A 13,189-nucleotide genomic window follows, 5' to 3' on the forward strand; every position below is an offset into this window, starting at 1 on the left:
TCCCCGGTGTGGTTCTGGGATTTTTGCTCACCGTTCTTGTGATCATTTTGACCCCACGGGGTGAGATCTTGCGTGGAGCCCCAGATCGAGGGAGATTATCAGTGGTCTTGTATGTCTTCCATTTCCTAATAATTGCTCCCACAGTTGATTTCTTCAAACCAAGCTGCTTACCTATTGCAGATTCAGTCTTCCCAGCCTGGTGCAGGTCTACAATTTTGTTTCTGGTGTCCTTTGACAGCTCTTTGGTCTTGGCCATAGTGGAGTTTGGAGTGTGACTGTTTGAGGTTGTGGACAGGTGTCTTTTATACTGATAACAAGTTCAAACAGGTGCCATTAATACAGGTAACGAGTGGAGGACAGAGGAGCCTCTTAAAGAAGAAGTTACAGGTCTGTGAGAGCCAGAAATCTTGCTTGTTTGTAGGTGACCAAATACTTATTTTCCACCATAATTTGCAAATAAATTCATTAAAAATCCTACAATGTGATTTTCTGGATTTTTTTCTCTCAATTTGTCTGTCATAGTTGACGTGTACCTATGATGAAAATTACAGGCCTCTCTCATCTTTTTAAGTGGGAGAAATTGCACAATTGGTGGCTGACTAAATACTTTTCTTCCCCACTGTATACAGGCCCGTCTGAAGTTTGCCAATGAACATCTGAATGATTCAGAGGAGAACTGGGTGAAAGTGTTGTGGTCAGATGAGACCAAAATCGAGCTCTTTGGCATCAACTCAACTCGCCGTGTTTGGAGGAGGAGGAATGCAGCCTATGACCCCAAGAACACCATCCCCACCGTCAAACATGGAGGTGGAAACATTATGCTTTGGGGGTGTTTTTCTGATAAGGGGACAGGACAACTTCACCGCATCAAAGGGACGATGGACGGGGCCATGTACCGTCAAATCTTGGGTGAGAACCTCCTTCCCTCAGCCAGGGCATTGAAAATGTGTCGTGGAGGGTATTCCAGCATAACAATGACCCAAAACACACGGCCAAGGCAACAAAGGAGTGGCTCAAGAAGCAGCACATTAAGGTCCTGTAGTGGCCTAGCCAGTCTCCAGACCTTAATTCCATAGAAAATCTGTGGAGGGAGCTGAAGGTTTGAGTTGCCAAACGTCAGCCTCGAAACCTTAATGACTTGGAGAAGATCTGCAAAGAGGAGTGGGACAAAATCCCTCCTGAGATGTGTGCAAACCTGGTGGCCAACTACAAGAAACATCTGACCTCTGTGATTGCCAAAAGTGTTTTGCCACCAAGTACTAAGTCATGTTTTGCAGAGGGGTCAAATACTTATTTCCCTCATTAAAATGCAAATCAATTTATAACATTTTTGACATGCGTTTTTCTGGATTTTTTTGTTGTTATTCTGTCTCTCACTGTTCAAATAAACCTACCATTAAAATTATAGACTGTTCATGTCTTTGTCAGTGGGCAAACGTACAAAATCAGCAGGGGATCAAATACTTTTTTCCCTCACTATATATATATATATATATATATATATATATATATATATATATATATATATATATATATATATATTACACTGTCACTGGCAGTGGCCTAGACAGCCTGGCCTTCACATGGGGATCCTCAGCTGTGTCGAATTGAGACCGGCTCAGACTAGCAATTCAGTGGAGGGGAAGTCGTTCCAAAGTGGGCGGAGTCGGAAACGCGAAAGCCGAGCTCTGCCTGTCCTCCCTCCCACCCGTGGAGGTGAACGATCGTGGAGTCAAGCAAGGCAGTGTGATCAACTGGCCTTGAGAACCACGGTGTTGCTCCGGACTGAGAATTCACTGCGACTTGGCAGACCTCCTGCTTACTACGATACGTTCGCGACCACTGCGAGAACAGTTGGCTTGAGAAATCTCCGCCTTGCCTGCCTGTCTGGATAGACCGCATACAGTCCTACATTATCCCACTGTTCCCCGAATACAGGACTGAAACCGACGGTAGAATAGGACCCGTCATAAAGAGGAATATTTTTGGTGTCTGCTCGGCTATTTCTCCCAGAAATGGACGGTTTCGCCGGCAGTTTGGGTAAGTTACAGACGAATACTAGCCTATTAATATGTCTGTCTAGCTGGTGAACGTGGTCAATGCGAATAGCAGCCTGGAACGTATTGTATCTTCATGTATAGGCCTACACGTGTCAGTGCTGTAGCCTATTTAGTAAACTAATCGAGTCAACATTGTAACAGATCACCTTGAAACCAGGTTGGCTACAATGTGTCAAAGTGCACCACATTTTATGAGCAGTGTTTTATTGCTTTGTTTTTCTGTGCTGGATATCACAAGTACGCTTCACTTTACATACCAAAAATAGTATGCAATAGGCTACTGTAACAATGCAATGGATATTGTGCTATTCTCTCATACGCACTGGGTTGTGCGTTCCTGCTTTTTCTACGTCAATTGCCTTTTATTGCTATGGCAGAGAGCTTTTTGAAAGACGTGTGGGTTGAAGAATAGATTCGGCAAGAAATTATTTATTTATTCAGTCCGTCTGCCAATACGGGTGCGCGTAGGGTCGTGTGCGAGAGCATTGCCAGCGCCGCGTATTTGGCGCGCGCATTGTGTGTGTGTGTGTGTGTGTGTGTGTGTGTGAAGAGGGGACGTGTCAGATGAGTGGCACTCCAAGGGGGCCTTCCAAAGGTACTAATGTAGCCCTTACACAATCAAATTTAACTGACTGATATTCTAACAAAAGGAATTAAACTTCCTCTTTAGATACCAGGCAGGTGACTATCTCAAATGACTGTACATTATTAGAATATGCACAAATACTGTGTGTGCTCCAACTTCCTTATTATCACATTTATACGAATCTCAAAGACACAGTATATGTAAACAATAATGCAATACCCTGCAGAATACTGGAAAGTCTGGAAATTGCCCCATAGGAAAGAGAAACACCTCCTGGAGTTTACTGCAGGTGACATCCGACAGTGTTTCTTTTTTTATTACAGGGATGATGGAACATTCATGGCGTCAATTGCTCTCAATATCAGTTAAATTCTTGCTGTTGCTGGGCTACACATGCATACTAAGTTTTTTTAATTTATTGAGTTGCTTGGCGATGCCACAGGCAATTATTGCAGTGGATGTCATCGAGTGTGTGTTTATATGCAGTAAAGTATAGATTGATTGGTGGTAGTGTCATTCTGTCCTTGTCCTTCCCGTTCTAATGTGGTGTGTGTGTGAGCGAATCCCATTCCCTCCCTCCTCATCCTTCATGTTTTAATGCACTCAATGCAGTACAGTAAAGTTAGAGGACGCAGATATTAGCCTAGAGCATGGCAGAGGAGGTGGAGGGTGTGTGAGAGAGTGCATAGCACGCCGCGGTATACACGCCCAGTCATCATACCTGCTCTGCAGTGCCCGCATGCTGTGCCAACCTGTCCTCAACATTTACTGTACTGAATCTCTCTCTCTCATACACACACGCACACATTGAGGTGTGTGCCCAATGCTGCCAGTCTTATGTGTTCACTGCCCACCAGGGTATTGGGCAGAGCAGGGCCTAGTAGAGGAGAAGGCAAAAAAAGAGTGCTGTTGTCTCTTTCTCCTTATCTCACTCTGAGTAAGGCCATGTTGCTTTACATATACACATTATGCAATGGATTATCATACATTTATAGTAGAAAAACATATTCTTAATATTTTCCTAAACACACTGCCCTCCGGGCATAAGCAACAGCATACAATATGCCACATACACCCACAGTGTAAGTGTCTTGTATCTGCTTTACCCTTTCAAACATTCTATGCAATGCTACTTTATGGGATTTGTTTCTGCCTTCCTAGGAAGGGTCTCTATTACACAAATATGTACAGTGACATTTTTAAAGTGACAGAGCATAAGGTTCGGTATCTACTGAACATTAGGGCTGGGGCATTGCAGCGATAGATATTGGTGCAGCTGTATCGTATTGTTGCTAGGGCTGTGACGATACCAGCATCGGGATATTCTTTCTTTGGCAAAAAGGAAAACACGAAGCAGAACAAAGTCTTTGGTCCTTTAAAAACCTGCTGTATGTAAAATATAGTGTGCTATAGCTTTGAAAATAAATAAATGTGACTCTGGATGACAACATAATGATGTTTGTTTCCAACATTAGGGCTGTTTTCTTTAAAAAGTTAAATCCGCTTCATTTTCTGTTTACTTGCCACGATACTAAAGAGTATCGCGATACTGGTATCGTTCCGGCCCTAATCGTTGCCCTGGGTATCGATAGCATGTCATATTGTTGTTAAAATAAATGAGAGATTCACACTTCTGCTAAAATAGGATCAAGCTTTAGTTGATAACCTTTGCTGTAGACTCATAAAGTCAGAGGACTTAGTCATTGATAAATGTGACCAGCATCATAACTGCATCATAAATGTACTTCAGTAGTAAACGTCAGTCAGTAGATGTGTTAGGTGATTCATGTGGTTGTGTATGTGCGGGGTGTGAGTGGATGGCAGTGCCACTGGGCCAGGGCAGTTAACGGGGCACCTGTAGGCATGACTGTGAAAGGCTGCTGGGATGGCGTCAGAGTGCCCCTGCCGCCCCTCTGATCCCCTTCTGCACCCAATCAGCACTTTAACTGTCAAATGAGATTAAATATAGAACTCACAGGAGCCAGCTGCTAGTGTTCACCGCCCCTGCCCTTGCCACCTGTCCCATTCACATGTTAACTAGTGTGTTGTGTTTGGGGCAATACTATTATATGAATGTTGAGACCATAGTTTGGGACAAAATCAGTGCAGCTTGTGTATTTTTGACTTTGCTGTACTTGTTGTATATGCGTTTAGGCTTGTCTGTATTGTGTTTGAACCTATAGTTTACACGTGTGAAGTTGATATTTTCCTTCTGAGTGAGTATGGGTCAGTGCTCACTGACCCACTACACTGAATCCATGTGAGGTTGGTCAGTGCACTAAAGACAACTAGAGGATCAGGTTACAGAATTCCTTCCTTGTGAAAACGGAGAGGGAGAGCAGAGATCTGGAGAGGGATGCACGTGCTCCAGAACGGTTCCAGATGCAGGAATGTCGCCTCCCAACCTCCCACATTTTCTCCTCTTTTTTCCCTCTCTCCATAACAATGTATTACATTACTGCTGGAATGAAAATAAATAGGATTGTCCCGCTCAACCTATTCTGAGCATGGAGTGGTTATATGAGAGTAGTGTGGACAGACAGAGAGAGGGAGCGAGAGAGACAGACAATCAGTCAGTCAGCCAGTTGCCCCAGACCCATTGACAATACTGCACTACAAAAAGACAGACAGACGCTACCACACAATGGTTTTTGTGGGATTTTCTAACTTGATTGTGTGCGTATTGAGAGGGGTTGTGTGTGTGTTTGTGCGTGCGTCATCATCATGTGCTGGGTGTTTGTAAACAGATGTATGGGAGGCCTGCACAGCCTTTGACTTTCAGCATGTCTCCACTCTTACTATGAACAGATGATGGAGGAGAGAAGGATGGAGGAGGGGGAAGAGGAGGGAGGAAGGAGGGGTGGCTTGTAGCTCTTCCCAGAGACCGAATGCTGGCCGTCTGTTCTTTCTTTTACTAAAGGCTACATGTGTGTGAAATTTGCTCATTAGTGATACTGGATATCCTCCAGTGATCGCTATGCACAACCAGAACCAGGAAGTATAGCGATTTTCCCCCACTGGTGTCTGGTGCTGCCCACAGTTCAGGGGATCACGCGCACACATGCACGCTACACTATTCATCCAAATTATCATAGAGTCCCTCTGTGTCTGGCTATGGGGTCCCTGCTTGTACCTGCCATGGCTATCCCAATAGGTAGAAGACTGTGGCCCCTACCTGGCAGAACTGGCTCTATAAGAGCCCCACTATTGCCTCCCCAGTCCTAGCAGTTGCTGAGGCAGTTAGAGAAAGGCCTTACAATTAAATTAATGATAGGATATGCGTCTCCCCAGTCCCCGTTTTTTAATGCAGCCTTGATGTTTCGATCCCCTCAGTTACTGGCAAGACCAACCGGAAGGTTGGGGGGACAGAGAGGAGGGAGAGAGGGAGGAGGGGATGGGAGGGCTGAGATGGAGGGAGGCAGGCAGGGTAGATGGGGTGGAGGGGTGCAGGCAGGTTGCACGTTTGCGGGGCGCATAGTGGCTCTCTGCAGGGTATCTCTAATCAGGATTAGGCAGGGAGGTTTTGCTGGTGGCGGGGGAGGGGGTGGAATGGACTGTGTCTGTGTAGATCAATGGTCACCAAACTACGGCCCGCGGGCCGGATACGGCCCGTCAGCACATTTGGCCCGGCCCTCTGAACAATCCCAGAGACGCTATCGGATTTTTTTCCTATTTGGCCTCCAGAAAAAAAATCCTAGGCCCGGCCCTGTCAAAGAGAGAACGGAATAATGGCGAAAAGGTTAGGTAAGAGAAAAATTGATTCAGAATGCAGGGTATTTAACCCGCAGTGGACAAACGATTATTTTTTTGTTCAATGCAAAGAAAAGGCTGTTTGTCTCATCTGTCAAGAGACGGTGGCGGTATTCAAAGAATACAATCTTCGCCGACACTATGAATCCCGTCACAAAGACAAGTACGATAGCTTGCAAGGCCAAATACGAGCAGACAAACTCTCAAAGCTAAAAAGAATGGAAATGGCACCTCGCATTTTTAACAGACGTGACAGAAATACTTAACAGCCTTAACTTGCAGCTACAAGGCGAGGGGAAACTCATTTGCGACATGTATTCACACATAAAAGCATTTGAGGTGAAATTAGCGCTGCTTTTGGAACAAGTGAAAAAGCGCAACTTCGTCCATCTTCCTGCTACCCAAAACCTGTCGACAGAGAACCCAGCGGTCCCGTTCCCAGCTGAAAAGTGCGTGGAAGCACTGGAAATGCTGAAGGCGGAGTTCGGTGTGCGATTCAGTGAACTACATGTTCATGCAAAAGAAATCAGTCTTTTTCAGAACCCCTTTGTTGCCGACATTGATGAAGCCCAGCCTTCATATCAGTTTGAGTTGGCTGAGTTACAGAACTGTGATGTTCTGAAAGACGCATTCAAGCCCAACAGTCTCATTGACTTCTATGCCGCCCTCCCAAACGACACATATCCAAATATCAAAAAACACGCAATGAAAATGTCCACAGTTTTTGGCAGCACGTATATCTGCGAGAAAACCTTTTCTCGCATGAAACTGCTGAAAACTCCGATGAGATCAAGATTGACAGATGAACATTTGCATCAGTGCTTGAGACTGGCTGTAACTAGAATGGAACCTGATATTCAACTTCTCACCAGCCAGATGCAGGCCCACAGTTCACACTGATGAACATACATAGGTAAGCTCACTTTTCTGACTTGAATGAGTCATTCTGAGCATAAACAAATATAATCATAATAAAATCTACTGGGATAAAATCCATCTTTACAACCATACTGGTAGTGAAATGTATTGTGCTGTGTAGGTGCTGTATCACTTAGTTCAGTTTCTCAACCTGCTTCCTTTGCAGGGACGGCCTGTTCAATAGGGCGATATGGGCGACGCACTGCCAAACGGGAAAAGGAAGGGATTTTTTTTCTAATCAATTATATCACGGCAACAGTAGTTATCAGTGTTGTAATCTGATCTGACTGCCACTAAATGTCAAATCAGGCTAAAGTCGTGCTTCAAATGGCCCCGCCCGTTTTTGGGGCGATTTCAGTCAGGTTGAAAATCGCCCAGAAGTCTCTCATAGCCTGTCATGTAAAATCTATTTTTTTCAAATTTCAAAGCTTTCAATACATTCTCTATGGGTGTCTGTGGGCTTGCACTTACGCGCTTTCGTCATACGTGACGTAACCATGAACGTAACTAAGAAAATAGCGGCTAGCAGCGTCTCTGTTGCGACCTGCAGTGTGGCGTTATCTTATGTTTTTAATTTGTACACTTAGTGGCGTTATTTTATGTTTTTAATTTGTACACTTAGTTTACAAACATTCTGCCAACCATGGATTTCCAGTGGTGGGTTTTGGACTGATCTTGTTGATCGTGTACATACCCGCTACGAACGGACTAAATAATGAAAACGTTGCTGGCAGCGGAATCCAATACAGCTGGGAGACTTGGCTGGATGACAGAGTCCCGGACAGAGAAGTGGAGCCGGCCGGCTTCACCCTGGTCAGAGCGGACCGCGATCTGACAGTCACAGGGAAAATCGATCCTGGTAAGAGAGCGACTCTGTACCCCCGAGCCCCGACATTGAACTGCTTTCTGTGTCACTGCGACCTTACTATCTGCCCCGTGAGTTCCCCCAATTGTTTGTTACCGTTGTGTACTGTTGATAATCACAAGTTTACTGGAGAACTGAGACCAAGTAGAGACTTTGGACAGGGTGGATATGGTATAATAAAGGCAGTTTATTCAGAGGTAAAGATATCTGGAATCGCGTGCACGGACTCGTTCGTCAAACTCTTAGGGAGCTATCTGAAGAGAGCCCCGAAAACATTGTGTGCAGACATTTTATACAATAAATGATGTAGGTTGAATCTAGTAGTTCTGATCTTCTGATTGGTCCTGATGAGTTGGGCGAGGTCCCCTCCACTGTTGCATTGGCTCTGAGTCGGGTTCTCTGTCTTCAAATGTTCAGCCTAAAGAGAGGGGATTTTTGTGTGTGTGTGTGTGTGTGTTTAACAGTGATGATGTGTGTGTGTGTGTGTGTGTGTTATCAGTGATGATGTGTGTGTGTGTGTGTGTGTGTGTGTGTGTGTGTGTGTCCTCAGAGCAAGAACTCGTGAGTTGGAAGAACTGAGAGACCTATGGCGTGGGTGTTGTCCTTGGCCACCTGCTGACAAGGCTGACAAGATAGGACTCTTTTGTCCATTGTTATAGGATAGGAACAGCATTGATTGAAAACAAACGCCCAACACAAAATGGGTCATGCACAAGATTTTAGTCAGACCAAGCTATAACATTATATATTTACTACGACAGTACATTCAACCAAAAGCTAATATAACAAAGGCATCAGAGATTATTTATAATCTGTCACAGAAACTGGAATCCATCTCCCCAGATCAGTCAATAAATGCTTCTGGTATTGACTTATATGCTGCCCCTGTCTTCATGTTGTTGCTGGACATATCTTTTTTAAAATGTGTGTAGGTCACCTAAATCATCAGAAAAATTGCCCCTCCTGAGAATTTTTTCAGGAGCCGCCACTGTTCCTTTGTGGTTTTCACAGGGAAGTTGATGAGAGAGAGCTGCAAACAGCGGTGTCTACAAGCCTACTGGAACCTACAAAAGGATTATAAGGAAGGAACACAAGAACTTTAAGAGACTGCTCATATGTGTCAGAGAGATTCTGCTCTGACAACTGAGCTGAACTTTTATCTGTTAAGATTGTGCATGGCACAACAGAAAGTTAATGTTCCATGGCTTTTTTTTCTATGAAGAACCCAGAGAGAGTTATTTAGTTATTATTTATTTCATAAATAGTGTTATTTATTTCCTGTTTTTTCTGTGAAGAACTCAGAGAGGGTTATTTAGTTATTATTTATTTCATTAATAGTGTTATTATTTGTTTCCTGACTTTTTTTCTGTAAAGAACCTGGAAAGGGTTATTTGGTTATGTGTGGCTTTCTGGAAAACAATAAATGTTTTAAGCTCCCCTACGATCGTCACACTTTTTCTGTTACAAACTGACACCGGCCCCCCATCAGAGAAGGGAAAAGTTATGTGGCCCTCACAGGAAAAAGTTTGGGGACCCCTGGTGTAGATCATAGAAAGAGTGGTAGGATTAGAGGATGGTTATTCAACCGGGGGTCCGGAGGTACTTCAGGGGGTCCGCGGAAATATATATAATTTTTTTTAATGAATATCGCTAGCAACAACATAATAAATACTTGTTGAATTACAGACCCACAGTAGAAAAGAGGATAATATTTTATTTCAAATGATGTCAACTTTATTTCTCAACTCTTAATATTGAGCAAATTACACTCATTGGAGCCAATTACACTCACCGGAGTGAGCAGCCACAAATAAGTTTCCTGTGCGGCAAGTGTTTTTTTTCCAAATCTATTCATTTTAAAATGTTGATTACTTCTCCTTGCCATTATCATTCACCTGATGATATGTGGTGGATATAATGTGCAAACTGTTCAAACAGATCCCCAAGGAAGGTGGATCCTTTTAAATATGTTATTGGACCATAAACAGATTTGTCTTATTAATCTATATGGTCCCAAAAATTATGATCCACGCTTCTTTGAAAATATATATAATAATTTATCGAGCTTACAGGCAATACATGGCTAAATTATTATGGTGGGAGATTATTATACGGTTTTAGGTACCTCAATGGAACGTAAAGGAAATCGCACTACAAACCATCACCCTCATGTACTTAAAGAAATTACGAATATTATGGTTATATTGGAACTAGTGGATATATGGAGGCTTAAATATCCTGACCTAGTGAGATATATACAGTACATTCGGAAAGTATTCAGACTCCTTGACTTTTCCCACATTTTGTTACATTACAGCCTTATTCTAAAGTGGATTAAATAAATAAAAAATATCACCAATCTACGCACAATATCAAATCAAATCAAATTTTATTGGCCACATGCGCCGAATACAACAGGTTTAGACATTACAGTGAAATGCTTACTTACAGCCCTTAACCAACAGTGCATTTATTTTTTAATAAAAAAGTAAAATAAATTAACAACAAAGTGTTGAGGGAAAAAAGAGCAGAAGTAAAATAAAATAAAAGTAGGGAGGCTATATATACAGGGGGGTACCAGTGCAGAGTCAATGTGCAGGGGCACCGGCTAGTTGAGGTAGTTGAAGTAATATGTACATGTGGGTAGAGTTAAAGTGACTATGCATAAATAATTAACAGAGTAGCAGCAGCGTAAAAAGATGGGGTGGGGGGGCAGTGCAAATAGTCCGGGTAGCCATGATTAGCTGTTCAGGAGTCTTATGGCTTGGGGGTAGAAGCTGTTGAGAACTCTTTTGGACCTAGACTTGGCACTCCGGTACCACTTGCCGTGCGGTAGCAGAGAGAACAGTCTATGACTAGGGTGGCTGGAGTCTTTGACAATTTTGAGGGCCTTCCTCTGACACCGCCTGGTATAGAGGTCCTGGATGGCAGGAAGCTTGGCAACAGTGATGTACTGGGCCGTACGCACTACCCTCTGTAGTGCCTTGCGGTCGGAGGCCGAGCAGTTGCCATACCAGGCGGTGATGCAACCAGTCAGGATGCTCTCGATGGTGCAGCTGTAGAATTATTTGAGGATCTGAGGACCCATGCCAAATATTTTCAGTCTCCTGAGGTGGAATAGGCTTTGTCGTGCCCTCTTCACGACTGTCTTTGTGTGTTTGGACCATGATAGTTTGTCGGTGATGTGGACACCATGGAACTTGAAGCTCTCAACCTGTTCCACTACAGCCCCGTCGATGAGAATGGGGGCGTGCTCAATACCCCATAATGACAAAGCGAAAACAGGTTTTTAGAAATGTTTGCACATTTATTAAAAATAAAAAACAGAAATGAAGTATTTACGTAAGTATTCAGACCCTTTGCTATGAGACTCGAAATTGAGCTCCGGTGCATCCTGTTTCCATTGATCATCCTTGAGATGTTTCTACAACTTACTTGGAGTCCACCCGTTGTAAATTAATTGATTGGACATGATTTGGAAAGGCACACACCTGTCTATGTAATGTCCCACAGTTGACAGTGCATGTCAGAGCAAAAACCAAGCCATGAGGTCGAAGGAATTGTCCATAGAGTTCTGAGACAGGATTGTGTCAAGGCACAGATCTGGGGAAGGGTACCATAACACTTCTGTAGCATTGAAGGTCCCCAAGAACATAGTGGCCTCCATCATTCTTAAATGGAAGAAGTTTGTAACTACCAATACTCTTCCTAGAGCTGGCCACCTGGCCAAACTGAGCAATCAGGGGAGAAGAGCCTAGGTCAGGGAGGTGACCAAGAACCCGATGGTCACTCTGACCGAGCTCCAGAGTTTGTCTGTGGTGATGGGAGAACCTTTCAGAAGGACAACCATCTCTGCAGCACTCCACCAATTAGGCCTTTATGGTAGAGTGGCCATATGGAAGCCACTTCTCATTAAAAGGCACATGACAGCCCGCTTGGAGTTTGCCTAAAGGCACCTAAAGACTCTCAGACCATGAGAAACAAGATTCTCTGGTCTGATGAAACCATGATTGAAGTCTCTGGCCTGAATGCAAAGCATCACGTCTGGAGGAAACATGGCACCATCCCTACGGTGAAGCATGGTGGTGGCAGCATCATGCTGTGGGTATGTTTTTCAGCGGCAGGGACTGGGAGACTAGTCAGGATCGAGGGAAAGATGAACGGAGCAAAGTACAGAGAGATCCTTGATGAAAACCTGCTCCAGAGCACTCAGGACCTCAGCCTGGGGTGAAGGTTCACCTTCCAACAGGACAACGACCCTAAGCACACAGCCAAGACAACGCAATAGTGGCTTCAGGACAAGTCTCTGAATGTCCTTGAGTGGCCCAGCCAGAGCCCGATTAAACATCTCTGGAGAGACCTGAAAATAGCTGTGCAGCGACACTCCCCATCCAAACTGAAAGAGCTTGAGAGGATCTGCAGACAAGAATGGGAGAAACTCCCCAAATACAGTTGTGCCAAGCTTGTAGCATCATACCCAAGAAGACTCGAGGCTGTAATCACTGCCAAAGGTGCATGAACAAAGTACTGAGTAAAGGGTCTGAATACTTACGTAAATGTAATATTTCAGTTTGTATTTTTAATACACAACTCCTATAAAATTGGTAATCTATCAGATACTCAGCAAGAAGGTCTGATTTCACTATTACTGAAACAGGACCCAGGTGGTAAATATAAAGATCCAGTCCACCTAAAAAACTGGAGACCCCTTACACTTCAGTGTTGTGATGCCATAATCCTAGCAAAATGCATAGTTAAAAAGGTATTGTTGTAAATTATTAATCCTAATCAGACAGGTTTTTAAAATGGACAATACATTGGAGATAATATAAGACAAGGACTGGAAACAATAGAACACTATGAAAAATCTGGGAAACCAGGCCTGGTATTCATAGCTGACTTTGAAAAGGCCCTTGATAAAGTACGACTGGAATTTATATGTAAATGCCTGGACTATTTTAATTTAGGAGAATCTCTTATACAATGGGTTTAAAGTTATGTATAGTAACC

General features: G+C 43.7%; 1 protein-coding gene across 1 annotated transcript in view; it reads left to right on the plus strand.

The window, feature by feature from the left end:
* The first annotated feature begins 1,768 nt into the window (after positions 1–1,768).
* The window catches only part of LOC311110132 (echinoderm microtubule-associated protein-like 4), a 115,752-nt gene continuing 104,331 nt past the window's right edge, over positions 1,769–13,189 (plus strand). Inside the window, exon 1 of the mRNA XM_084152975.1 lies at positions 1,769–2,040. Coding sequence (XP_084009101.1) covers positions 2,016–2,040 — 25 coding nt within the window. The 5' untranslated portion in view covers positions 1,769–2,015. The remainder of the gene's footprint in view (positions 2,041–13,189) is intronic.

The sequence above is a fragment of the Coregonus lavaretus genome, assembly GCF_964263955.1.
Source record: "Coregonus lavaretus genome assembly, chromosome: 1".
Taxonomy (NCBI): domain Eukaryota; kingdom Metazoa; phylum Chordata; class Actinopteri; order Salmoniformes; family Salmonidae; genus Coregonus; species Coregonus lavaretus.